We start from the raw sequence: 27,623 nt of genomic DNA, 5'->3' as shown, positions 1-27,623 counted from the left end.
TCTGGCTTTGGTCATTGAACGTCTCACAGATGAAGCAGAGGAGGGAAGAGGGGCTGCAAGGCCTCCAGACACGAGGATTCTGCTGGGCCCACCCACAGTACTTCCCAAGGCCAGGGTAGGCGGGATTCTGCGCGGCCTCTTATGGCCCTTCAGCTCCAGGGCACTTCCTAAGGGTGTTTCTTTCTCCACACAGGAAATGTTCTACTAGACACTGACACGTCTCTTCCTGGCCAAGGAATGCTTGTCCTCAAGAGCAAGAGAGCCGTGCCCCGCCCCCGAGGGAGCGCGGTGCCCTGGCTTCTGTGGGCGTGGCTGCTGTGGAGTGGCGATGCGGGCTGCCAGGCCCAGCGTGCAGGTGGGGCACTGTGGGGTGGGCACATCAGTGTGCGCCTGTCGGGGTGGGTGGGGGTGTGGGACTGTGAGAGAGATCACAGTTAGGCTGTGGGTGTCAGCAGTCCATGTGTGTGCAAGGGCCAGTGCTATTGATCTAGGAGAGCATGTGAGAAAGGAGGGACAGTGGGAGAGTGTGTAAGGATGCATGTCTAAGAATGTGTGAATACATGTGGTGTGTGAGAATGTGTGAGTCCGTGAGTGTGCTACTAAGAGTATGAATGCAGATATGGGTGTGTAAGGATGTGTGTGAATATGTGATTGTGTGTTACCTGTGTATCACTAGAGAGTATAAGATGGTGTGAATACATGCTCTATGTAAGAATGTGAGGGTGAATGTGTGTGATAGTCTATGAGTGTGTTACTGGGGAGTAAGAATGTGTGAATATGTGTGGGTGTGCAAGAATGTAAGAGCGTGTGTACTGGGGCAGTGTAAGAGTGAGTTCATGTGTGGGGGTGTGTAAGAGTGCAGGAGTGAATATCTGAGTGTGCTTGTGTGTGTCACTGTGGGAGTGTGGTCTGAGGGTGCGTGTGTGTGATGGTGAGGGACCGGTGTGAGGGAGGGCGAGAGGAGAATGCTCGGCCTGCAGCGTCTCCATCCCGGTCTGGCCGCGCCTGACCCCCGTGTGGGCGCGGACACGAGCGGGTCCCGGCTCAGGCCCGGCCGCCAGCCCCGCCTCGCCCTCCCTCCGTCCCCCGCAGGCTGCAAGAGCGTCCACTATGACCTGGTGTTCCTGCTGGACACGTCCTCCAGCGTGGGCAAGGAGGACTTCGAGAAGGTGCGGCAGTGGGTGGCCAACCTGGTGGACACCTTCGAGGTGGGCCCGGGCCGCACGCGCGTGGGGGTGGTGCGCTACAGCGACCGGCCGAGCACGGCCTTCGAGCTGGGCCTCCTGGGCTCGCGGGAGGCGGTCAAGGCGGCCGCCCGGCGCCTGGCCTACTACGGCGGCCACACCAACACGGGCGACGCGCTGCGCTTCGTCACCGGCCACAGCTTCTCGGCGCGCGCCGGCGGCCGGCCCGGGGACCCCGCCGTCAAGCAGGTGGCCGTCCTGCTGACCGATGGCCGCAGCCAGGACCTGGTGCTGGACGCCGCTGCCGCCGCGCACACCGCGGGCATCCGCATCTTCGCGGTGGGCGTGGGCGCCGCGCTCCGGGAGGAGCTGCACGAGATCGCCTCCGAGCCCAAGGCCGCGCACGTCTTCCATGTGTCCGACTTCGACGCCATCGACAAGATCCGGGGCAAGCTGCGCCGGCGCCTGTGCGAGAGTGAGTGCTCCCAGCGGCGCGACCCAGAGGGATGGATAGATGAAGGGATGGGTGGATGGAGGCATGGAGGGATGGGTGGATGGAGGGATGGAGAGATGGATAGATGAAGGGATGGAGGGATGGATGGATGGAGGGAAGGATGGATGGATAGATGGATGGGTGGAGGGAGGGAGGGATGGGTGGATGGATGGATGAATAGAGGGAGGAGGGTGGGAGGGATGGGTGAATGGATGGATGGGGGGAATAGCTGGATGGATGGAGGGATGGGTGGATGGGTGGATGCATAGATGGAGGGAAGGATAGTGGATGGATGGATGGAGGGAGGGATGGGTGCAGGGATGGATGGAGGGAGGGAGGGATGGAGGGAGGGATGGATGGAGGGAGGGAGATGTTAGACAGATTGATAGATGATAGAAACATGATGGATTGATGATACAATATGGGTAGATGGTAGATTTAGAGGTGATAGATATATGACAGATGATTGATAGATGATAAATTGATAGATGACTGATGGAGGATAGATAATTTATATATGGTAGATGATTGATAGACAGATGTGTATATATTTTTGTTTTGCTTTGTTTTTGTGCCACTACTAGGGCTCGAACTTAGGGTCTGAGTCCTCTAATGCTTGCGTCACAGCTCCACTTCAGATAGCTATGAGTGTCTTGGACTTTCCTGCCTGGGTTGGCTTTGAACTGTGATCCTCTGATCCTAGCATCCTGAGTAGCTAGGATGATAGGCACACAACTTGTTTTAAAATGATCTGTCTGGCCTCTCCCTCCAGGGCAGAGGTCAAGGACAGAAATGGAAGGGCTTTGGGGATTTAGAGTTGGCTCAAATCCTCCCACACCTATGATACTGTTGAAAGCTGAAGGTCTGGGAGGCTCGTGCTAGTGTGGGCTGTAGACTGTGCAGAACTACTGAGGGTATGAGAAATCATGCAGAAAAAATAGTCTCAAGCATGTTAGTGGAGAGTGCCATGCATCCTACGTCAGCCCCTTGGAGATGGTCAGGGGCTGTGTATTTTAGGGGCTGAGAGTTGACTATTCTTGGAGATGGCCAGAGTAAGATCTCTAATTGTTTGTCTGGGACCTGTTCATTGCGGTTGGGGCTGGGGGCAGGGTGGGAGTCTTGGGTAACTGGCCCACAGAGAGCTGGCAGCCCTTCTATGCTGATGTGGAAATCTGACCTCCAGTCATTTGATGCTACGTGCTTTCTGAAGGTAGGACTATGGAGTTTCTTTCCCAAGACCCAGCCTGTCTCCCCTGTCTGCCTCTGCCTGCTTCATTCAGGTGGCATTTGTCCCTGGCTCCCAGTAAGAGCTGGGTGGCTGTCCTCTCTGGGACCAGCAGCCACTGTGCTTTGAGGCTGCTGGTGGGCTAAGAGCAGAGCCACAGCCTGTCTTACTGACTGGTAGGTGTTTAAGCGAACTCTGGCTGGGAATCCCAGTGGGTTCCACCGTGGCTGGGGGGGTTGGGAAGGCCTCTGGGGCTGGGGCAGTGTTGGGAGGGGCTGTCCATGCTGTCCATGTAGGCTACTGGGTGTGGCTGTGCAGAAATGTGCCTGGCCTGCAGCCCAGGGAAGAAATAGCTAGACCATTCCAGAAACTGGAATGGCACTAGGTTTCCTTGCCCCACTGTGACTCCCTGTAGTGCTTACTTAACACACTTAGGGATTCATTCATTATTTGTCTTTGGGGGTATCTATAGCAGTGTGGCCTTGTACTGATTTCTTGAGCCACAGAAAACAATGAGATACAGCCTTTGTCCTCCAGGGGTTCCTAGTCTTAGAGCTGGGAAAGGCACAGGATGTGTGCCAGAGACACAAAGGGTCAGGTCTCACGGTAGGTCCTTGTATGGTGGCCTTCGTGGGGGGAGCTCCCTGGAGGAGGTGGACCCAGGCCACTCCTGAGCCGCATAGGTCCGAGAAGGAAGAGGCAGTGTGGCATTATCCAGGGAGGCTGGCATGGTCAATATGGCTGGGTTGCCAGAGGGAAGTGGAGGGTTGTTGGGCCTTGCCTGATGGTCAGAGATTTGCTACAGAAGGTTAGGACATCATCAGGTTTTACTCATGGGTCTGGCCTGTCAGATCTGCAGAAAGCAGGGAAAGGGTGTGTTGTCCATTGACGTTCAGAGAGCTATGCTTTGGGAGAGATCACTGAAGAGAACGGTGAGGGCACAAGTACTCAAAGGGCCGTGTGAAGCCAGCCTGTCCTCTGGGGTGCAGCCAAAGGCCTTGGCTGTGGACGTAACATCTGTGGCCTCACTTGATCCTTGTTGACCACCTCTGTCATCTCCTCTTATCCATCTGAGCCCTTGGGTTGCTGGGAAGGGGAAAGGACCCCAAGGAGCCAGCCTGGGCAGGACTGGGCTAAAGGGTTGTCTTAGGGAAACACTCACCAGAAATCTGGGCCGAGGAGAGCCAGACACCGCATCTTAGCTTCATCTAAGAAGTCCAGTGTGGAAAGTCAGGGCGAAGAACACAAGATGTCATCCCAAACACCTTGCTCCAGGGGTCTAGGCAGCAAGAGACTCCTGGACTCAGCCACTGGTACTTCTCATCCCGTTCCATTAGGGTCAAATGTAGACTTGGCAGCACTCTGTGCCCAGGATGTACTTCTGTGGTGGACGAGAAAATCTCAGGGAGGTTGGTCCCTGGGATGGGACAGTAGGACTGAGAGCAGGGTCCAGCTTCCTGCTCTCTAGAGGCTGTCCTCCTCCTCTGTCTGTTGAAGACTGGGGTCATCTTACTGATCTTGGTTGTGAATCAGGGACAGTCCTTCAGGGCATAAGTGGCAGAGAAACCCACTCTAAGTGGCCTAAAGAAAGAAGCAAGTTTATTTTCCCAAAGGGGTAAGAAGGTCAGAGGTCAGCCATTCTCAGGATGATATCAGATCTTGTCCTTCTCTTTCCCTTCCTAAGTTCCTGTCTGGGAAAATTGCAACAGGCTCTAGCAATCAATGGATTTAACCAAAGAGGTAGCGGGGAAGGGTGGGATGGACAGATGACCTGAATGAATACGTGAATGGTGAATGAATGGATAAATGAATGTCCCAAGTGATCGAATTGTTGGAGGACTCAGCTACCTCCTGGATGATAATGAAAGTGAAGGAAGTCCTGTCTCCTCTCACTTTGCTTAGTTGTTCACTGGGAGAAATAAGAGGAGGTCTCAAGCTGAGTAGAAGTGAGGGTTCTGCTGTCTGCAGTGTGTCTTCAGCATGTTGTCTTGCTCCATTCTCTCACCTGTGGCTGCTGATAAAGTGTCCACAGTGACATTTACACTCGAGAACGTGGCTGCTCTAGACCCACCCTAGCCAACATGGGGGCTCCTGAGCATTGGGGATACAGGACTGGTCCACTCTGAAAACTGCTGTAAGCCTAACGCTCTCACTGAATCCTGTAGATTTACTGTGAGAAATAAACTAATAGATCTCAGCAGTGTTCTTCAATGGCACTTTAAATGGTAATATTTTGGAAAACTCTTGCTCAGATAGTAGAACCAATTCATCTTGCTCTTTTTTATTTTTATGTATTTTTTTTGGTTGGTCATGGGCCTTGAACTCAGGGCTTGAGTGCTGTCCCTCAGCTCTTCAGCTCAAGGCGAGCACTCTACCACTTGAGCTACAGTGCCACATCTGGTTTTCTGGTAGTTTATTGGAGATAAGAGTTTCATGGACTTTCCTGCCTGGGCTGGCTTTGAACCTTAGATCTCAGAGGATTGTAGGCATGAGCCACCGGCGCCCGGCATTTATTTATTTATTTATTTTTATATACATTTTTTATTGTGAAAATACCGTACAGAGGGGTTACAATTACATGGGCAAGGTAATGAGTACATTTCTTATCAAGCATTGTTGCCTCCTCCTTTGTTTCCCCTTCCCATCCCTTCCCATTTCCCCCTCAGCCCGTCCCCCTCCCCCTGCCCCGTGCCAAAGTTGTAAAGTTTGTTTTTCCACATAACGTCTTGTACATCTCATTGTTGCAATGGGTCCACCTGTATCCCTATTTAAACAATTTGTTTTTGCCCTTTCCCTCCACAAAGTATACCAACATCAAATACAGTGAAAACAGGGGTTATACCGTGGGGGAGGGACATACAAAGCAACACAGAAATCATCTTTATATATATGTTAGAAACAATCGCAAAAAAGAAAAAAACAGTTGAATCCTTATCTTGGGGTTCTGGAACCAACCCAGATGCCCCACAGTAGATGAATGGATCAAGAAAATGTGGTATATATACACAATGGAATTCTATGCCTCCATCAGAAAGAATGACATTGCCCCACTTGTTTAGGAAATGGAAAGACTTGGAAAAAATTATATTAAGTGAAGTAAGCCAGGCCCAAAGAAACATAGGTCCCATGCTTTCCCTTATTTGCAATAACTAGTATGTGTCTGAGACAAGCAGAAGCGGTCAGATAAGTTGATGTTAGGCGAAATGAACCCCAAGATAAGGATTCATCTTGCTGTTTTGAATCTTTAATGTGCCTGTTAGCAAACAACATTACATAGATGGTTCACATTTTCTTTGGGATGTTACTATTGGAGGTAACATGATACTGTGAATGTGTTTGGCAACTTGGGTAATGGGATGGGTGGTATAAAGAAGCAATGGCTGTGGAATCTTCAATTTGGGACCTTTAGATTTACAGATAAATATCAGATCTCTCCCTTCACCATCCTCCACATACCCCAGAGCTAGGAATAATATCTGCAGTGCTACTTAGGTATGTGCTTAAAGCATGTGATGTCATGATTGCTACCTTATCCCTCTTCCTCCTTCCTAGCTTTCTTCCCCTCTTCCTTCTCCCTCTTCTTCCTTCCTCTTTCTTTCTCCCCTCTCCTTTCCCTTCTGGAGATGTTGAAGATAAGTCTGGTTGTTTCCAAAGTCCCATGATCTCCCTTTCTATCCAGCTTTGTCACGAAAGGGAGAAAAGGGCACCTCTGAGTGTCAGGCCTGCCCCCGGTGCTCTGACATAGTGTCCCCTTGGTTTGGGCACATCTGGAGAAGTACCTGCATGTCACAGTACTGACTCCTGCTTCCCCATGGCCTCCCTGGGCTTCTCAGCCTCAGCTTCCTGCCGTGTGTGGGGTGGAGGCTGTGGCCAGGCCCAGCTCCAGAGCCTCGGTAGTAATTAAGAGCTTCCTCCACCCCGGGTTCTGTCATGGCCACAGGACAACCTTTATATAGCTTATCGGGTTGCTGGAAGTGATTCTGTGAAATGCCAGCCGGCCACCGCCACGGAGGCCTCCACCTACTTCTATTCTGGGGATGTGCTGTGGTGGTCTCGCTCCCCCAGGGCTCAGGGCCCTCCTGGATCCTGTCTCACTGGGCTGAGGGGTGGGTCTGGACAAGGGGGAAGGGGGGCTTCTCCCATGCTCCTGTGGCACTTTCAGTCTGGGTACACGTGGACATCCGATCTTTCTTTTTCTGTTCCATATGTGTTGTGGTTATATTTCGACTCCAGCGGGACTTTCAACTGCTGGGTATGCTGTTTTCCCAGGGGAAGTGAGGGAATAGAGAGAGAGAGAGAGAGAGAGAGAGAGAGAGAGAGAGAGAGAGAGAGAGAGAGAGAGAGAGAGGAGAGATTTATGTGTGTGTGTATAGGCAATTGATTATTCTGTCATTTATTGTTCACTGTGGGTGCTGGCTGGAGAGATGTGGAAATTTAGATTCCACCCTGCATTCTGACAAGTATGTGATACTGCCATTTATTTTGCTCCCGAGTCTTGCTTACCTGCAGTGTGGGGTTTGCACCCCCTCATGGACTGGTTTGCTGCATAAGAGAGGATTTGGTGGGCAAAGAGTCCTGAGAGGCCTCTTGGGGGCTTTCCCTTGGGGGCTTTCCCTAGCTTTGACCTGTGGCTGCTATCCAGGCTACTCAAATAAGCTATGGGCCTCCCTTAAACACTTCACTTTGTACTTCTTTTTTTCTGGACATGGGGCTTACCCTGAGGGTTTGGGTACTATCCCTGAGATTTTCTTTTCTTTTCTTTTTTCCTCAAGGTTAGTTAGTAGTCTACCACTTTGAGCCACAGCTCCACTTCTAGTTTTCTGGTGGCTAATTGGAGATAAGAGTCTCACAGACTTTCCTGGGTTGGTTTCAAATCATGACCCTCAAATCTCAGTCTCCTGAGTAGCTGGGATTACAGGTGTGAGCCACCAGGGCCTAGCTTACTTTGTACTTCTTTTCCTATGTGTAATACAGACCATTTCAGTAGAGAGCACATTTATGTAATCAGAAATGGATTAAATAGACATTTGTAGACAACACCTCGTGACAGCGGATTTTAAAAGAACTCTGTATATTTTAGTGCTTTTTTAAAATGTGCATTTGCTGAACCATAGTCTCTTCAGGGCATCATTCTGAGGTCTGAGGATCAGGTCTATGTCATTGTACCGAAGGGAGATTCTTTCCAGAAAGAAAAGAGCAAAGAAACAGTGATGCAGTGGGCCAGGTGGTTTCCTACAGTGACTGTGATAAGCACACACAGCAGATGTTACAAAGTACCAGCATGGTGGTGGGGGTTAGGAAGCCTCTGACAGGAGGATTTGTGTGTGTGTAGCTATTCTGGGGCTTAAACTCAGGGTCTGGGCCTGTCCCCGAGCTTGTTAGCTTAAGGCCAGCACTCTACCACTTGAGCCACAGCTCCATTTCCAGCTTTTTTGGTGGTTATTTGGAGATAAAGGTCTCAAGGACTTTCCTCCCTAGGCTGGCTTCAGACATTGATCCTCAGCCTCCTGAGTAGCTAGGATTACATGTGTCAGCCACTAGTGTCCGACTTCCAGAGGAGAAAACTTGAGTGGAGCTTGGAATGGCTTTGAATGACTGCCCACCCAGACCCAGAGGGCTGAGGGATCCGAAGGCTGGAGAGGAGGGAGTTCACGGTGCCTGCTGAGGTATGGAGGAAGACCAAGCTGGCACACTGGGAGGGGAGACAGTGGCTCACATTCCTCAGCAGGGAGTCCAACGGGCTCTGTGTTTAAGAGGTGGAGCTGAGGCCCAGCTAAATGGCTTCTTTACTAAGTTCATGCAGCCAGAGGGGATTCAGGGGATGTCTGGATTCCTCTCTCAGCCAGAGGGACCCTGAGATAGAGCCATCTCTCCCCTTGAGGACTTAGCCGAAGAGACACAGGGCTGAGTTAGCCCAGATGCTTGCTTGCACATCTGGCCTGGAAAATCCTTGAGTCACCAATTCCCTGTGACCAACGTGAGTCTTATATTGTCATGAAAGAGGCCATAGCCCTGCTGGTGGCATTGTCCCCAGTGACCACAACTGCCTGGTTACATACCCTCCTGCACACACGCAACACACACACACACACACACACACACACACACACACACACACACACACACACACATAACATCCATACCCACACCCATACTCACAACCCAAACACATACATACATACACCTCACATTCATACACATCATGAACACACGCCTTACAGTCACAGGATACTGACACCAGGTTCCTGTGTGTGTGCGTGCACACATACACATACACACACACCACATGCCTCCACCCCCCCACACACACATCTGGAACACGCATGTGACCATGAAGTGACCCCCCCGGCTGCTGGCCCAGGAGGACTCAGGAATTCCAGGGAGGAATGGGTGGCCGCGCCAGCTGTGGCTTTGGAGTGCCACGCCGAGCGCTGTGGCTTGGCACTTGGGACCACATTGGCCTCAAGATCCATTTAGGCCCCAGCCCCGCCCTCCACCAAGGGTCACTGTGAGTTCCTCTTGGGAAAAGGCGTTATGATTTTGGTCACCGGCTAGAAATAGTAATCTGGTTACTTAATTCTGAGTATGTGCTGGGAAATTTCATTAGAAAATGACTGAAAATGATGGAACACTGAAAACCCACCCTTCATTTATTTTTTATTAGTTTTTAATGAGCGTACTTCAAGGAAGAAAATATGTTTTCCCAACTCGGTCCTAGTCTCTCTGATGCATGTCCTTGAGCGACTCCCTGTCTCTGCCTAACACCAGAGCCCCGGGGATAAGCCTGCAACACAAAGCCTTCCTCCACTCACGTGAGACTAGAGTGTGTAGCTCTATCACCCCTTATCACTGTAAATGTGTCTTTTCTGAGTGTCTGGACTGTGCCCAACATTTCTTCCTTCCTCTCTGAGTGGATGGTCCCTTACTGTGTTCCCAGTTCTGAGTCACTATGATGGTATAGTATAGGTCTTTTCTTGTAAAGAACCCTTCAGATATGTGTGGGTTGCTTCCGCAGGTAAGGTTGGTATGGTTAGAACTCACTGCCGGTGTCAGCCAGACATAATGGTTGTTGACAGCATGCACTTGCAAATCACAGCACACACAGCCGGTGCCCTGACCTCCCATGTCCTCTCCTTCCTCTCTGTGGCCTTGGCTCATGAAGTGACCTTCTACTTCATCTCTTCCTATGGAGCAGGTGGCTCAGTCCACATAGTTAGTGCCCCTAACTATAGTGGGTGTGATCAGTTAGTGAGTTACTGCCAGGAAAGTGCTTGGTATTCTAAGCCTTGAGCATGTGCTCTTAGTGTGCACGTGTACACACACCTGTACATAAATATAAAGAAAAGCCTGGGCATCCTGGTGTACATGTGTAATTTAATTTTCCTGGGGGAAAGTAAGACCTTACCTGAAAAGCAAACTGAAGCAAAGAAGAATTTGGTGTGTGGTTCAAATACTAGAATATTTGCAGATGAAAGGCTCTGAGATACAAACTCAGCACCGCCAATAAATAAATAAATAAATAAATAAATAAATAAATAAATAATTTGTAGCTGTGTGTGTTCAGAGAAATGGTCAAGTCCAATACGATTCACATTTTCTATTATTGTTATTATTATTATTATTTCCTCCCAGAACGTTTCATTTCCCACTCACCCCTTCCCTGAAGTCATAGCACTGCACCTGCACTATATACATCTGCTATGCACTGGGTGCAGTTGAGCTTTACAGGGTCCCAAGCCACTGTAATATCTCAGTTTTCCCCAGCCTCAGTGCACTTTTGTCCCCCAGATGTGATGCCATGCTGTCTCTCCATAAGCTGCCAGGGGAGACACAGGAGAGGGTCCCAGGGAACCCTGGCTGGACCTAGGGTTCCTCAGAGGTGGTGACTTTCTAGCATCAGGTTTAGCAGTGGACTTGGGTTGAAAAGCTTGAGCTGCATCTTGATTCCTCCACATATTTTGAAGAATGAGTCCTTGTTACTTTCGTCTCCATCTGGAAAGAAGACGGAGAGAACGCAGCTCCTTCCTCTCTGCGGCCTGCCCCTCAGTTGGCACCTGCCTTGTGCCTGCTCTTGCTAGACAGAGCTGATCTGATGGATCAGCCACACCTCTGCTTCCTTCCTGCCAGCCAGGGCCTCAGCCAGCTGAGCCGCGAAGCCTCAGCTCATCTATGTCTTGATCACACTTGCTACCACCCTGCCCAGTCATTGGTTGAGAGGGAGTCTCATGGACCTCCTTTTGCCTTGCCCGGCCTTTACTTCCCAAATAGTTAGGCTTACAGACTTGGCCCCTGCTCTCAGCTGTCTTTGTGTTGATTTTTTTTGTTGTTAAATTTAAATACAAATATAGTCATGTAAGAACACAAACAAGGCACACACCTAGATACACACAGGCATATTAACATCCTCAGATGCTTCCAGAGATAAGCCCTCATGTGTACATCTCACTCAGATGTACATTTGTGCACAAATGCACCACACACTCATACATGCACATACATACATTCTCTCAAAATATTTGCTACAGAGCTGGGTGTACCAGTGGTTTATGTCTGTAATCCTAGCTAGCTACTCAGGAGGCTCAGATCTGAGGATTGTGATTCAAACCTAGCCTGGGCAGGAAAAGTCTGTAAGATTCCAATCTCCAATTAACCACAAAAATAATCCCAAAGTAGAAGTATGGCTCAAGTGGTAGGACATCAGCCTTGAGTCAAAAGGTTAAGGCACTGCTCCCAAGTCCTGAATGGAAGCCCTAGTACTGGCTTAATTCTACAAAGTATCTTGTGTAGCACTAGGAAGGGGTGCTCAGGACTAAAAACCAGAATGAAAACCTGCGTTTACCCTTATGAGATACTCCATCTTCTAGAAATCTGATTGGTTCCTTTTGCTTCATGTGGTAACGTGCCAGGGTGTCTGCCTGCTTTCGTATAAAGGGTTCTTTCATGCCTCCGTCTGACAGCCAGATGGGGGCACAAATGGCCAGAGGGGAGGGAGGTCATAACCAGGTTCTCCTTTGGGAGCTGCAGGCAGGCAGACAGGATATTGGGACTCCCCCCCTCCCCCCTCCCCCACTCTGTGTGCTTGCTACTGCAGGATCTTCTAGGAGAGGATTTTATTTCATTTTAAAAAATACCTTAACTCCTGTGGCTCAGCTGATTGTACCATGATTGCACATTTCAATGATCAAGCTGGCAGACCTGGGTTTTGGATTCCTTTGTTTGACCTTTGTCATCACTTTGCTTATTACCCAGTCTCTCTGTGCTTAGTCTCAGCATCTGTCAAATGGGTACAACAACCCCGCTGATTGTCAGGAAGGAGCTGAAGATCCATCAAGCTGGATTGTCAGGAAGGAGCTGAAGATCCATCAAGCTGTGTCAAGTGTTCTGAGTAGTGCTTGTCTAGTGCCATGTGAAGTACCTGCCACTTTCAGGTATCATGGACAAGGTCACATGAGCATAGAGATGATAACAAAGCAAAAATCCTTTCATTTCTGTAGGCATCCAGTTCCTCAGGAAATATGGATTGAATTCTTCCTGTGAGCTGGAAATGCTGGAAGGACCCAGGAGTAGAGTAGTTATTGTGATAAACGAATGAAAAAAATTACTGCTTAGCATTATAGATGAAGATCTGGTGCCAGTAATTGGTGGCTCAGACCCATAATCCTAGTAGTGTGGAGGCTGAGATTAGGAGACTCCATCTCAAAGGAAGAAACTGGGCATCATGGTACCTGACTGTCATCCCATCTGCCGAGGAAACGAAAAACAGGATTGCAGTCTAGTTGTGAGCCAGCGCAGGGAGTGAACCCTATCATGAAAATAACCAGTGCAAACCTGGGCTGGAGGCATGGATCAGCAGTAGAGTGCCTCTCTAGCGAACTCTAAACTCTGAGTTCAAACCCTAGTATTGCCTGCCCCCCAGAAAAATGTTCAAAAATTATAGCTGGGAGTTTGAAGAAGGGCTCTTTTGGGCCTAAACAATTGAAGTAGGATAAGGAAGTAAGAAGGTTCGTAGGTCGGTTGGTCTGGGAACACCTCTGAGGTTAGCCAGGCAAGAGGCAGGAAAACATTCTTTCTTATATAAAGGAATGGGCTGGCTTTAGTCTCAGCCTTGGGAGGCAGTGCTTGGAAGCTTGTTTGGTAAGGTAAGTGGGGCAGAGGCCAGCTCCCACAGGTTCTGTGGCCTGGAGAGAGTTTGGAGTTTTATTCTGAGGTGAAAAGGAAGATGTTCTGGCTCATGAAATTTGTGGGAAGCATTCTGATGTCACTCAAAATGCGTGCTCCCTTGGCCTCATGAAGGAGTGCAAGCCAGAGAGAGCGCTCCTGATTCACGCTCTAAGTTCAGTTCTTTGTTGGGTGGCAGATGGATCGCTGTGAGTGACACAAGACCAGGGAACGTATCTCAGAAGTATGTGTAAGGGCTCATGAATTTGGGTGCCTGGGTAGACTTGACCAGCAGAGTGGTGGTAAGAGGAGGAAATGGAGGCCCGCAGGGCTGAGCAGATTGTTCACCGGCAGCCAGGCTGAAGCGGAAGGTGGGTCCACGGCCATTGCTGCTGTCCTGTCAAGTTAGATGCCCTAGGGCCCAGGTGGCAGGGAGGTAGGAGGTGCATAGTACGGAGAGGCACACAGCCAGGAGATCACACCACAGCCCAGCTCAGCTCCACCTGCTATTCCACAGAGGCGAGTGCTGCCCACTTTGACCTTCCTCCTTCTCTTGGCCTCAGCCCAGCCTCCAAGGACAGCCTTAGGGAAGGAGTTTGAACTGAGAGCCTTAAGTTTGCCAGACAGGCCCTCTACCGTGGAGCCTTACCTCCAGCCTAGGTTTGCACTGGTTATTTTGGAGATACTATCTCGCTCCCTGCTCCAGCTCATGACTAGAGTGCAATCCTCATGTTTTTGTTTCCCCTGGTAGGTGGAGTGACAGACAACATACCACTGTGCCCAGAGTCTTCCTTTGAGATGGGGTCTTGCAGACTTTTTGGCTAGGCTGGCTTGGAATCACAGCGCTCCAGCCACACCGGCTGTTCCTCTGTGAATCCCATCAGCCTCACCAAAACCATTTCCTGGGCAGCCTGTGTCCTTCCCAGGAGTATAGCTTCAGCTGCCCCCCTGCTCCCCCCAGGCAGAGGACCTGGAGAAGATGTCTATCTCTATCCTGGGACTTAGGACCCAGGAAAAGAAGCCCAATCTTGCTGTCTGCTCCTGCTTAGTGATTAGGAGGCCTGGCTAGGTGGAGATCTGACCTCGGCTTCCCGCCCTTCGATGAAGCTCTAAGCCTCCTGTCTCTGCTCCTGCCTTTGCCACTGGGGCTGATTCTGGGGACATGACCCTGGTATGCCTGACCCCAGGGCACATGCTAATGGATAGAACGTGGTTGAAGCAGAAGCAATAAATACCACCCTATCTCATTTGCCTGTCTGAGAACCACAGAGTCAGGAAGGAGGCAGGAACTCAGTGGGGAGGCACTGGGGTTCAGCTAGCCAGTCCTGTGATTTGTGGGGACTGAGGAGGGAGCTGGTTTGTCCACCCTCGTGGATTGACTGGGGTGGTCAGCCCTGGGTCTGATGGAGGTCGCCTCAGGCCACCCTTCCACTGCGTTTTCTTAGCTTCTCCTCCCACCTTTCCTGTGAACAGTCTCCCCTCCCCTTTGGGGCTGGAGAGAGACCCCGTTGGCCCTCCTCTGGGTCCCTGTGCTGCATTGACAACGGGCTGCTGCTTTGATTCGGCCTCTGCCCATCTGCTGGGAATCTTGTGTTGGAGGAGAAGCAAGGTGTTTGGGTTTTGTGCTTCCTGGTTCTTACACAGCAGGCATCCTGCCCGGGGCTCATGCCATCCAGGGGAATCGCTTGGCCTAACACGCGGCCTTGTGCTGCTAAGGGTCAGGGGGTGATGATGGCAGGCTGGGTGTGTTCAACCTCTTGCTCAGCCTTCCACGGGTGAAATTTCCAGGAGAAGCAGAGAGGCCCTGCTGTGTGTGATCTGGGGGTCCCGAGTATCACTCTGGCCACCCCTCCTCATCTCACCCGGTCCTCGTCAGGATCTGAGGGTGGGCAGCAAGGACTCGTTGTTGGTTTTGGAGCTGTGTAGATGGCCTCAGCCCCTGCCACCCACAGAGAGCACTGAGCTCCGTCTCTGTGAAGACCGCCTGAGACCAGACCTGACATTCACCATGGCAGTGAACTTGGGTTCAAGGGCCCCACTGCAGACAGGAGGCCAAGCTTTAGGGTTTGACAGCAGTAGTGGCCACATGTCACTGCCAAACCGCCCCTACACATGAGGCAGAGGACCACAGTCCCATCCTCAGCATTTGTCCTTCTGGTGATGCGTGCTAGGTGAGGCTCTGGAGGGCTGGGTCCTCTTTATTGGTTGGAGTCCTACATGTAAAGCCAGAAGCCAGATGTTGGGGTCACTGGGACTTAACCTTGATCCCAAAGTCAGATTCTGTGTTGTCAGGATATTTGCTCCAGATGCAAATACCTTCCTGGGTAGTTCTATCCAGCTCGGCTCAGCTGTTTAGTTCCTTCCATTGTCTATCTTCTCCTGGAAAACTCCAGGGACTGGACGGCAGGTGGGAAGGACAGGAGGAGGGGCTGGTGCTGGAGACTTGCGTGTTTTCCAGTAGCGTTCCCCAAAGGGCTTCCGCATCAAACTTCATTAGAGGATAACACAGCTGGGACATTCAGAGCATCCTGAGGCCTGAGGCCCGGGAGGGAAGAGCTGGCTGGTGAAGTCACTGTCCCTCCTGTCTCAGGCTGGCCACTACACCACCACGGGGGCACCCGTGTGCCGTGTAGTGCCTTCCTGAAATGCTACATCATCTGTCCGTCGTGGGTTTCATGGGTTGCTCCTCGCTGCTGGACCACTTGCTCCCCCCACCTCGGCCTTACTCTCCCCTGGCTTTTCCCTGGCTCTCTACCACCTCCCTGGCTTCCCTTCGAGGTCCCTGTTGCCAGCTCCCATTTGTCGGTGTTGGAGACGCGGCCCTGGTTCACAGACCTCTTCTCTTCCCTTCCTCATCTCTGAGCCACCTCACCCACCCCTGATGCTTTAAACACCATTTCCGTATCACAGCCGCCAGGTCACCATCTCAGCTAGGACCTGGGCCTTGACGTCTGGAAGCCAGGTGTGTGGTTCCATGGACTTCCCAAGCATCTGGGAGACCTCAAGTTTCAAGTATCTAAAAGTGGGTTACAAGTGCATAGGTTCTCTCTCCCCAGGCCTAGAACAGCACTAAATCTTCCTGAGATACTCCACATCTAATCTGCCATGGGAGACTACTTAGTGTGCTTTTGTGTAGATCGCAGCCATCTCTCCCCTGGTCACCGGGATGGCCTCCTTGTTGGCCTCGGCTTCCACCCTGCCTTTTCAAGATCAAGGTCCCTGGATGGGTGTCCGATCTTACTGTGGCCCTTTACAGCCTCATTCCCAGAGCCTTACCTCCCTCTCTCGTCTCATTCTTGGTCTTCCCTTTGCTGACCTTCCTCCAGCCAGGTGTCTACACTTCTCCCACTTCTAAACCCTGGTGTGGACCTCCAGCGGACCACGGCCTCTCCATCACTTCCTCCTAACCTCGGTTGAGCCACTGCGGCCTTCCACCCTCACCTGGCTGTTGCCTTAGCTCTTTCTGTTCCTATCTTCCACCTTGTCTTCTGGACCACAGCTCCCTGAGGACCAAGAGTGTGTTCTTTTGCACATGCCTTCATTCCCAGTTGATTGATGGATCAACTCAGTGCCTGGCACATATCCGGTGTTGGTAATGTCAAATGTGGGAGAGGAGGTTTGGTTGAAAGGTGTGTCATTTCTTGGGTACCACGGGCTAACTAAGAGCTGCAGTCATGCTGAGCAGAATGAGCAAAGATACCTCTGCACCCTGTGGCACTTGCACTGGCTGAGGGTTCTGATATCCTCTAGGGTCTCAGTGTACCCCCATCTCTTCCTGCCCCTCCCGGGAGAGACCTCACCATCTCTGCTCAGTTCCACTGGCACTGGACCACATGACTTCTCCACGAGGGAGCCAGGCCTTGGAACACCAGAGTCACGGATGACGGGCTGGGTGTCTCACCATCCTCAGACAGTGACGCCAATGTAGTGCGACTTCAACCAGCAGCACAGCGCTTTCTTCTTGGCCTCCAGTTGTTGCCCTCCTGGGCACTGGTCTCTCCATGGTCCTGAATTTTGACCCCTGTCCTGGGATATAGGGCTCTCCATGCTTGGATACATTCTATCTCTTCCTTCTCCCTGTTCTGGCCACTCCAGGGAGTGTCTTGTGGCCAGCTCCCCTGATGAGCAGAGCCTTCTTAGCCTTGCTGTCTCCCTGTCTGCTGTGCTGTTCCTGTAGCTCCGGTGTCCCTCACCCTGCGATCTCCAGGACCAGCTCGTGGAATGTCCACCCTGGCTCTTCCTCCCTCGTGCTGCATGGCGTGGGGGCATTTTCCCCATAGCTTGAGGGACTCACCCTGGCTGATTTGTTTCTCTGCCCGCTTCCCCAGCACGGGGGTTGCAGGAGAGCGGGAAGCACTCCTGTGTGCTGACCTAGGTCCTCATGCGAGAGCAGAGGCAGCGAGGCTGGGTGAGGAGCCAGCCATCATGTCCAGACTCCCACTCACCATATCCCTGGCCTCCCATGCGGGAGTAGACACAGAAGGGGTGAGGGAAGGTCTGTTGACTCCAGTGTCTCGGCCATGTGGGGATGCCTGGCCCTGTTTCAGCTTCTCCTTACCTTTGAAGGAAGTGGCTCACACTGAGGCTGGGGGAGAAGAGCTCGTTCGTTAGTCTCTGGACGTGACTATCCGCAGCTCACTGTAGAAAAGGCTCAGCCATATCTCACGACCTGCCTCTGCCCTTACTCTTTCTGGCACCGTGGCAAAGGAGAGGAGGGGACCTGTGACCCAGGGTCGCAGCTATCAGGCAGATTTCTTTCAAGTACTGTTTTGCAAGCCAAATAGTATAGCAGGCTCCTGGAAAGCACTTGCATGAGAATGTGCCTCCAAACACTTGGCGCCCTGACTACCCCTCCACACAGCCTACAGGGCTGGGGAGATGTGGATCTCCTAGTCAGCACTTCTGTAGAGGCCACTGGTGCCCATATACTTTGACCTAGAAGACAGGTGAATCCAGGAGTCTCTAGAATGTTCCAGATAAGGAAGTAAAGGTTGGAATTGGGGAAAATACCCCAGTCCTCTGACTCCTAGCTTTTCCTCTTTATCTGTACCACAGCCCTCGGCTGGAATCAGCACTCCTTCTCCATTTTACCCAGGAGATGCAGATGACCATGAGAATTTGGTCTCTTTGGACACAGAGACCATGGAGCCATTTGATGAACTGGCTTTTTGTTTGTTTTTAAAACTCCCAATGTGTTTGCTAAGGCTGAGATTGTATGGATAGCACTGGAGACCACAAATGCTTAAGTCTGACTTGTGTCCGTCTCTGCCATCTGCTGGCTGTATTATATTGGATAAATGACAATGTCTCTGAGTTTGGGCTTCTTTCCCTATACATAAACAAATGGATCTACAAGTTCAGAGCAAATTCTACAGGTCTGCTTCAGGAGGTAGCAGGCTGGCTGTCTGGGATGCAGGCTTTGGAGACTACCTAGAGTTTCTGTCAGCCAATCGAAGCTCTATTATTAGAGTATCTATTAGACAGTCTAGAATCTCTGTATGACTCTAGGCAGGTGACTCAATCTTTGGAGAGGCTGCATCCATCTTGAGGCTTTATGCTAAATCCTTACTTGCTGGTGATACAAGCCTTGGGTAATTTACTAACTTCCTCATGCTCTTCTTTCTGCATCTGTAAATAATAACCCATGCTCCATAAAGCTGTGGTAAAGATTCAATTCAATATGTCAACTTACTTTACATACTTGCAACAGCATGTGGAGCACAGCAAGCCATCCACATGCCCTGCTGGTCCTGGAGACGATTCCTTCTATCCCGCAGAGCAGTAACAAGGCCAGAAAGACTCCACCGAGGATGCCCTGTATAGTACTTCAGTGTGTGGCAGCCATTAGGATCACAAACCTTTTGTTTTTATTATTATTATTTTAAAAAATTAAGTAGCTGGGGTTTCAATTTCACAAGTCAAGAGTACAGTGCATGGTGACTAATGTCATTATCCCTGCCACCCCTGGGCCTGGTGCCTCTGGAAAGAGATGTATTGGCAACCTCCTGGCCAGTCTCAGAACAAAGGAACAGGACTATATGTCGGCTAGAGTCCAATCCTTCTTTCCACCCACCTCTCCCCACCATTTGGGATAGCTTACATCTCTGGTCAGCTACACTCAGCAATAGAAGCCATCAGGTGATGGATGAGCAGTGATTGCTTTCTGTCTGGTCCCCGGTGGGCTGCCGGTCATCCTCCTCTGCTCCCTCCTAGTCTTGCTGAGCACCTGCCTAAGTTCTGACACCTTCTACTCAGATTCTCAGCATAGGCAATGTTCCTGCCTGAGTAAGTTTCTGAACTCCCTTCGGCTTCTACTTTTATATCGGTGTAATGGGAGTAACATTTACTTTGTAGAGCATTTGTTGTGGGTTGCATCCCCAGTCTGGTGACCGACATACCACAGGTTCTATATCATTGCTAGTGTCCTTGCTTCCCAACTGGAAAAAGGGTTTCCTATTTCTTTGCTGTGAGAACAGCAAAGCCTACCTGGAGCTCAGTAAATATTTCATCAGAATAAACAAGTGAAATGAACAGCTCCTTTATTACCTAAGAACTAGAAATGCCAATTGCTGAAGGCAACTGGGAAATGAGGGGCTTGAGATTCTAAGCCTCTCTTGCTGCAAAAGCAGGTGAACTGCGGGGGCCCCAATATCACTAGGATGCCTAGCTTAGGGTATTTAAGGAGCCATTTGTCCTAACTTTAACCAAATGGGTGATGGGTTGATACTGAGCCTGTTGAATGCAGGACCAAGCTTGGTGATGCCATGAACTAAGTTTGTGATGGCTAGCAGCACTTTGTATTTGTTGTGGGAGTGACTCAAAACAGTTCGAGCAACTTCTGCCTTAGAGAAAACCCTCCACCTTTTCTGCGCCTGTGATCTTCATTTTGGCCTTGCCATCTGGTCTGAGGAACCAGCTCCTCCCATTGGGATGCAGGCAGACATGACGCAAACCTGAAGTCTGTTCTGAGCATTAGCTGTCAGCCTCCAGAGCTTTGCTCCTCATCTAGCATGAGACCTTTTGAGTCAACCCGTTTTAAATTTTAAACTCATTTAAATGACACACAGTCCCCAGTCTGTCCCTCTGGCAGGCAGCCCACATTACAGCAATTGATTGTCACCCTACAGCTGCCGCTGTCCCGGGCGGGGTGGTCTAAATATCGCCTGGTGCCTGCCTGTGTCTTCTCTCATGTTTAGTCCTGAGCAGACAGTTCGGTGCTATCTCCAAAATAACCTGTTCTCTGGGGCTTGTCAGACCTGGCGGTGCCTTTTACCATAAATACTAAAAATACCTCCTTCCAAATCAGGAGAGATCGCATTTGTTGGGTTCAAAGGGGCCCTCCTCTGCTCTGTGCCAAAATGCAGATGGACCCAAATTGGAGAGATGGTCATTCCTCATGAGACGAACAGGATGTTGGAGCTTCCTGGTGATGTGCGATCAAAGTAACGATGTGTGATAGACAAGTTGCTTCCCGGGCAGGGCTGGGTCACAGGGAGGGAAGCGAGCTGCCTGTGGCCCAGGTTGAGGGCTTTCCTTCTGTACCACCATTCTTGGGCTTAGCCTTGCCCAGGCCCCAAAGAGGCCCCTCTACACGGGTGTGTTTGGAAATCTCCCCTACTCAGAGAGGCCCCAGAACTGGTTGGTTCTGGAACCAAAGCTTAGACCTAGTACCTTGACATTCAGAGCTAGGGCTTGTTCTGAGCTAGTTAGAGAGACTGAAAGAGCTCATTATATGTCAACTCCTTTTAAAGTGAAGATTCTGAAGACTTTAGATAAGACATTTATGTAACACAGTATATGCCTTTATTATATGACTTACTTCATTGCTTTTAGATAACTGAGAGATTTTTCTGCTTCTGGAATTGCATTCTGCCATTAAGGAGGATAGCTGACCTTTTCTGTCTGTATCTCCAACACCCAGTTCCCATTGTGCTCGTTTTCATATACCAAGTGCCGTCAGCTTAGATGGCCTTTTGGTCTCTTGTCAGTCTGGCTCAATTTTTACTGTTCCTATAAGAGGAGATTTCCAGGAAAGCCTTCCTGTGCTTGACAGAGCAGGGGATCCACCTGTGCCCCATCTCCCCCAGACCCATCAATTCCATGGGGTGGCTAATACTGCTTCCCCGCTCTGGCCCCCTGTAGTATATGGGCTGTGAGTTCATTGGAGCTGGGGACACTGTCTTGTCTACTGTGTATCCTCTAGAGAGCATGGCATCTGCAGAGCCCGTGCTTGTTAGCAAAGGCGTGTGTCAGAGCAAGAGTCCATGAATGTGGAGCTGTCGGTGGACAGCTGCTCAGGCAGGGAGCGTCCCTCCCCCTCCCCCCCACGGCATGGGGGGTGGGGTCCTTGGCAGTCACACTTCACGGGGTGACCATGTGCGTGTTTTCTCATTGGTCTGTTTCCTCTTCCCTTTCTCAGATGTGCTGTGCCCCAGCATCCGGGTAGAAGGAGATCGATTTAAGCACACCAATGGAGAAACCAAGGAAATCACAGGTAGGAGAGGCAGCATGGCCACACAGGTTTGATCTTGGGTGCTACTTGCTGGACCTGCGTGTGACCCTAGTCAACCTAGGAGAGGTCTTGCTGACCGCATCCTCATTCTTGTCTGTTACTGAACTTTGGAGAGAGGTCTGGAATGTACAGATGCCGGCAGTGTGTCTAACAGTGACAAGTGTTCACCATTTTCCACGTGGCAGTCTGGGAGCATCCTGTCAGATTTACCACCTATCACATTCAAGAGAGTGCATTATGCACTGGTTAGCAAGTCCTTGAGCAAACAACTGGCAAAGTGAGGGGAAGATCGAATACTGAAGGCACTTAGGAAAGAGGTGGGGAACGAATCAGTGTAATACGTGTAAGAGGGAGCCAGTGGGTGAGAGGACCGAGAGACAGCTGACTGCGGATCGGCAGCAGAGAGAGCCACAGCAGAGGCTTGTCACAGCCGTCTCTGCAGATGACAGAGCAGCCTGAGGGGCGCCCAGACCCCGGCATCCTGACAGTGCTGAGCGCTGACTGTCATTCCTCTGGCCAGACTTCCTGCCCAGCACTTTGATTTGATTTGCGTGTTTTTGAAGCAGTTTCCTCTCTTCCTTGCCACTCAGTGTTGAAACCTGCCTCTTCTCACCCATGTTCTCAGCTCAGGGAACTGTCTCCCTCCTCTGTTGCCCTCAGTCTAAATCTTGGTTGGCAGCCAGTTTTGTGAAGTCAGATTAACTTCTGGGCAGGTGCTGCCAGTGCCATGCTCCCTTCCCAGGGGCTCTGCCCATAGCAGAGAGCTCTGCCCTCTAGACTTCAAGATGCAGCATCTGCGTCTTTGAACCTGAGGAAGAGGCTTCTGTGTCTGTGCTGCAGAGCAGGCAGGATGTGCCAGGGGAGTTGGTACTCCTCAGAGCAGTGTTCAGTCAGACACTTGGTGTGGAGTGCTCCCTGCCCCACGGCTCCTGTGTGGGTTCGTGCTTATGTCCATGTGGGGAAGTGTCTGGAGGCAGAGGTGGACTGGCAGGTCTGGGCTGGATAGATTGGACGGCACTGTATCTGAGAGCATGGATTGCCAAGGCAAGTCAAACTCCCTGGTGATTTTATACCCTGGGCAGAATGGCCCAGCTATAAATGCGCTCATTTCAGGGTATCTGAGCAAGCAAAATGAAGAGATGAAAATTTGCCCTTAGCTTGTAGATTGGACAAAAGAAAGTGACCGTGACAGTGCTTTGCTGAGCCTCAATGGCTCAGCACACGTCCCTCCAGGGAGAAGAGACAAGTGGACGTGAGTTGCATGTACACCGTGTGCAGTGGTTAGCTCAGGGTCATCCGTAGATCCAGCCAACATCATCCTCTCTTCAGAAATTCTTCTGGGTATTCTGAGACCTGCAATTATTGTTGACTTCAGGCGCTAAGCAAAACAAAAAAAAATATAGAATGAATATAGCAAGGAAGTGGACAAGGAGAAACTCTTACCCACTGGTGGTGGGGATGCACACCAGTAAAACATTATGGAAAACGGTATGGAGGTTCCTAAAAGAAACAAAAGCAAGGGTTACCATACGGCCCAGCGACTCCTCTCCTGAGGATGAACCAGAGGAAAGGAAGTTGTGCTGGAGGAGGCAGCAGCAGCAGGCACTCAGGTCGGATTCAGTGCCTTTCTTCCCAGAGTGGCCATTTAGTGAAGGAGTGATGCTATTCAGGTGAACTGCCCTCACCTTGTAAAGACACAGGAGCCCTCAGGCTGACTGGGGATAGACACAGTGCTCTGAGCACAGGACTCTTGTGGGGTGAGGGGTGTGAACACAGAGGTGTCTGTGTGTGAACAGGGTCTGCATGTGGTCAGCTGACTCAGGCTGTGGTGAGGCCCTCCCCCCCCCCCCCCCAGGCTCGGCCGTTACCCAAGTGCTTCTTTATTGCACAGCACCTTGCGTCGCAGTCCATTACCCCAGGAGTGTTCTTCATTTCCCTTCCCAGCTTTTTATTTATTTCAGGCCATTCGTCTTTTCCTCCGGGCGTACCCTTTGCTGCCACCTAGTTAATTGCTTGTTGTTTAAAGTTATGTCCTGCTCAAGTCTTTGACTGTATTCGTTGAAGCCAATAAAAGTGGAATCATAAAGTAGACTTTTTAGGTTTTTTTTTTTTCTCTTCAAATCCACCCACATGCAGCTGCTAAGGGGGACATGTAGGTGCAGGTGGCCTTGTCCACTTCAGCCAAGAAAGCTACGAGGCTGCTCAACAGGCCCCTTGTGGTTCTGGCCGCTCCCTCCTCATGGGGCGCTTGGGCTCAAGGCCGCCTCAGTGCTGGATGTGGTCTTTGGCTCTCACTGGCTCTGGCAGCCCCATGCTTGGTCTTGGAGCCATGGCTCCGGCTCAGTTCACCTGTGAGCCTCCTGTCATCACTGGTCCTGTGGGGCCCAGTTTCAGGAGTCTGGGGGTCGCCTAGGAAGCCGTTGCCATGGCTCCTCTGGACAAGATCAGTGAGGGCGCTGGGTCAACACAGCAAGTCCCCCGAGCGGGGCTCAGGGGCTGGGAGCTGGGAGGTCTGGAAGCAGCGTCCTCTGCTCCTCTGGGATACCCCCACTCTCTCTCCCTGATGTCAACTGCAGCTCTTTCAGCTTGTACCTGCAGGACCTCCCAGGTCCTGGGGCCCCTGTGGACGGCATTCCCTCATCCTTGAGCCACTGAGGACCAGGCCACCAGACAACCTGGGTGCCCCTGACCTGGGTGAGCCCCTCCAAAGTCCATTCCTATCTTTTAATTTTTCCTTCTCTGAGGAAAATCAGATCCCAGGCAAGGTCTGTGCCCTTGTCCCTCTGGGCGTCAGTTCCACGGGGACTAGAACTGCAAGGCCTCCGGGAACTTCTCCATCAGTGTCCTGGTCCCCTTCCGCCATGTGTCCCACTCCCAGGGGTCCACAGGAACAGGCGAGGGTCCCAGCCCACACAGCAGCCCTGCGACTCATCAGACCTCTTGTTGCATGGCACAGAGTTCATTCTGTAAACTGCTCCTGTCCCGGGCAGAAGCCAAGAGATGCTGGATACCTTTGCTTCTTCCCTTAGGTGGGGATAGGCTCACAGTCCTCAGGAAAGCAGGCTCAGACCCTCAAGTGGGCTGAGGGCTATGCAGGCCTGAGTGCAGAGTCAGGGGCTGCCGGCTGTCGTTCAATAGGTGTCTCTTGTCACTGGCCTCTCCTTACGTTTGGGATCTCTTGGGGGCCTTCCAGGACTTACTCCCCCTAGGACAAGTGGCTGCTTCTTGCCAAGATTGATCCTTGGATCCTGGACGTGTGTAGTCAGAGTGATGGCAGTGAGGCTCAGGAAGAAATGGCCTTGACGTGTCAGGGATTCTACAGATGCCCACAATGGTGCCAGGAAGAGCTCATGCTGTTGTCTGAGCAATCACTGGGTGCTGGCTTCCCTACCAGCACCGCAGGACATCCTCAGGGAATTGGCCCCTCTGTGTTTTCCAGTTAAGGAAACAGGTTCCACTGAGTCCAGTAAGTTCCGCACAGCCACTCAGCCTCAGGGTCTGTGGCTGGGGCTCAGTGAACAGTGCAGGTGCGCACAGCACATCAGCCTCTTTCCCAAGGTTAACACCCACATCATGAATGCACATTCTGCCTTCTTCCTGGCCCGTCCCTCGACATGCTACGGGCAAACTGTAGAACTGAGGGGTTCTCTACTTCATGCAAACTGGTCATTCAGATTTACTACTGGGCAAGACAGTTCCTTTGGAAAACAGACTCTTTTGTAGATATGTCATTATTGGTGCTAAAAATGCAAAATGATGATCCCATTCCATCTGTTCTCCCAGCTTACAGATGGGGGAACTGCATCTAGGGAAAAACGTGACTCAGCTCTGGTCTCAGCCATTCAAGGTCAGGGAGCCTCACCCAACTCCCTCCATCACCAATGTTTATCCAGCTTGCTAGGGGCTTGGAGGAGTGCTCATGCTGTCATTCATGATGGGTATCGTTTAGATCATACGGTACTTAGTGAGCTAACACGAGGTTTCAGGCACAGTCCTGTGTGTTTTATCGGTTTAAGCTGAAAATGAGACATCCCGCATCACAGACTCACAAGTCAGACTAATATTGCACCATCAGCCTCCAGAATGAGTAGTGGCTCTACAGAGCCATTCAGATTGCTCCTAAGAACGTTGTAAAAGCCTCCCATGTGGTGAAGTGTGGGTAGGACGCACTGGTGGTAAGTAATGAACGATTACTTGTAACAGATCTGCTTGGTGGATCTTCTACAGCCTGCCGGGGTCTCCCGATATCGGAAGGGCCTTATCCTTTAGGCTTCTGCTGGCTAAGGAACCTGCCATGCTTATCCAAATATGCCGCTGAGCAGGAGGCAATTCCCTTCCCCACCCCGCCACTCCCTCCAGGCCAAGGCCAAGCCGGGACCACTCCATTCCTTCCCATTCACAATGCTTCCTCAGTTCTCTTAGAAGGAAAGCCAAACCCAAACAAACCAAACCAAACACCTTCTGTGAATGCGATATTGTGAAGGCAGTTTTCTCTCTCGTGTTTCTGTAAAATCATCCGATGTAAAAGCTGCCAGACTGCCACCCAAGCAGAATCCAAATGGAAAGGCAAAGCTGTGACTGTAGGAAGGAAAGCCCCATGCTGTAATGTGCCCACGGAAGCCATCCAGGTGTTTGGGCCTCTGGAACACCGGGCTCCCCTAGCAGGAGGCGACCGGCGTGCCTTCCATTTGCCTCACGCTTGACTGTGAAACAGGATGCTCTTAACTCAGCTCACATTCCAGTGGGACAGCCTGCGTCTGCATCCTGCCCCAGTGTTTCCTTGGAATGTCACCTGAGGCTCGGATCTGTGGCTTGTTTTCTCATGAGTGTGTGTTAGAGCAGTTTGCTCTGTCTCCAGTGGCAAGGGTAGGCAGACTGCCTGGTTTTGAAGAAAGAGGAGAGGGAGAGAGGAGAGAGAGAGAAAGGAGCTCTTCCTTTGTCTCCCACAGTCCCCTCTGTCAAACTCACTCCCAGCTCTTCTCTTTGCACAGGTTTTGACCTCATGGATTTGTTCAATGTGAAGGAGATCCTGGGGAAGAGAGAGGATGGAGCACAGAGTTCCTATGTCCGAATGGGATCCTTCCCCATGGTGCAGAGGACTGAGTAAGTGCTCTTTTCCCTTTCTGGATGCCTGGGCAAAGAGCAGGGAAGGGCCCAGTCAGCTGTATGCTGAGCACCAGTACTCAGGGGCGATTGGTGAGGTCACACTTAGATAAATTAACTCAGCCACCAACCTGCGGAGTCAATCTGGTTCTTCATTCATTATCACTGACTTAATGGTTCTCTGGTCCCTTCACAGCCATTTATCTATATTTGGTCATAGTCATTCATCCATGCATTCTTCTGTTAGCTCATTAAATAACAAATATCCCTGGTAACAGGGACATAACACCTACTGTGGATCAGCCATTGCGTTATATGGGAGACACATACCTCTCATGATCATGTACAGATTGGGCCAATAGAGACCCAGTTTGAGTGCCTAGCTTGGCACGTTATTGAATGCCCCCACATCTCCATTTCTCCTGATTCTGCCTAAGAGATTGACATTCCTGACCACCTTGCTTTGAAAGCTTCGTGGTTTGTACGTCCATTGTCCTGTGTCTCCATTGTCTTCTGGAGCCTGTCTCTCACTGTCAGGCCTCTGCTGGTGCTCTTCTCCTTACCCGGGACACCTCTGCTCCTTCAAGTTTAACCATTGTGCTCTGGAGCACATTCCTGCTGGGCTGCTAGACTGAGCTAGGCCCTCCCTTTATCCACTCCCCTCATGCCTGCATCTCTGCACAGAACGAGCTACCAGGTGCACATCCAATCACCGTAGAGTTATTCCTCTGCAGTCAGCCTGCCCTGCTCTACTAAACTCTTGGTGGGGACTGTGTCCTCATGTCTGCTGCAGCCCGAGTGCTGAGCTAAGTCATTCCCCACACAGGGGGTTGCTGGGCTTTGATGCGTGAATAAACCAGGCCACAATGAGTGAACTTTAAATGTGTTCAGGTTCTTGCTTATGTTGTGTGTAGTGATTTCGTTCAGTGAGCATGGTCTGAATTCCAC

General features: G+C 51.1%; 1 protein-coding gene across 1 annotated transcript in view; it reads left to right on the top strand.

Moving 5' to 3' along the window:
- Window positions 1-237: 237 nt before the first annotated feature.
- Col22a1 (collagen type XXII alpha 1 chain) overlaps window positions 238-27,623 on the top strand; it is a 183,926-nt gene continuing 156,540 nt past the window's right edge. Inside the window, exons 1-4 of the mRNA XM_042699956.1 lie at window positions 238-355; window positions 1,093-1,659; window positions 21,480-21,554; window positions 26,564-26,675. Of these exons, the coding sequence (XP_042555890.1) occupies window positions 238-355; window positions 1,093-1,659; window positions 21,480-21,554; window positions 26,564-26,675 (872 nt within the window). The remainder of the gene's footprint in view (window positions 356-1,092; window positions 1,660-21,479; window positions 21,555-26,563; window positions 26,676-27,623) is intronic.

This window comes from Dipodomys spectabilis, unplaced genomic scaffold, assembly GCF_019054845.1.
Source record: "Dipodomys spectabilis isolate Male_0828 unplaced genomic scaffold, ASM1905484v1 ptg000264l, whole genome shotgun sequence".
Lineage (NCBI taxonomy): Eukaryota > Metazoa > Chordata > Mammalia > Rodentia > Heteromyidae > Dipodomys > Dipodomys spectabilis.
The sequence above is the reverse complement of the archived record's forward strand: the minus strand, read 5'-3'. Positions and strand labels throughout refer to the sequence as shown.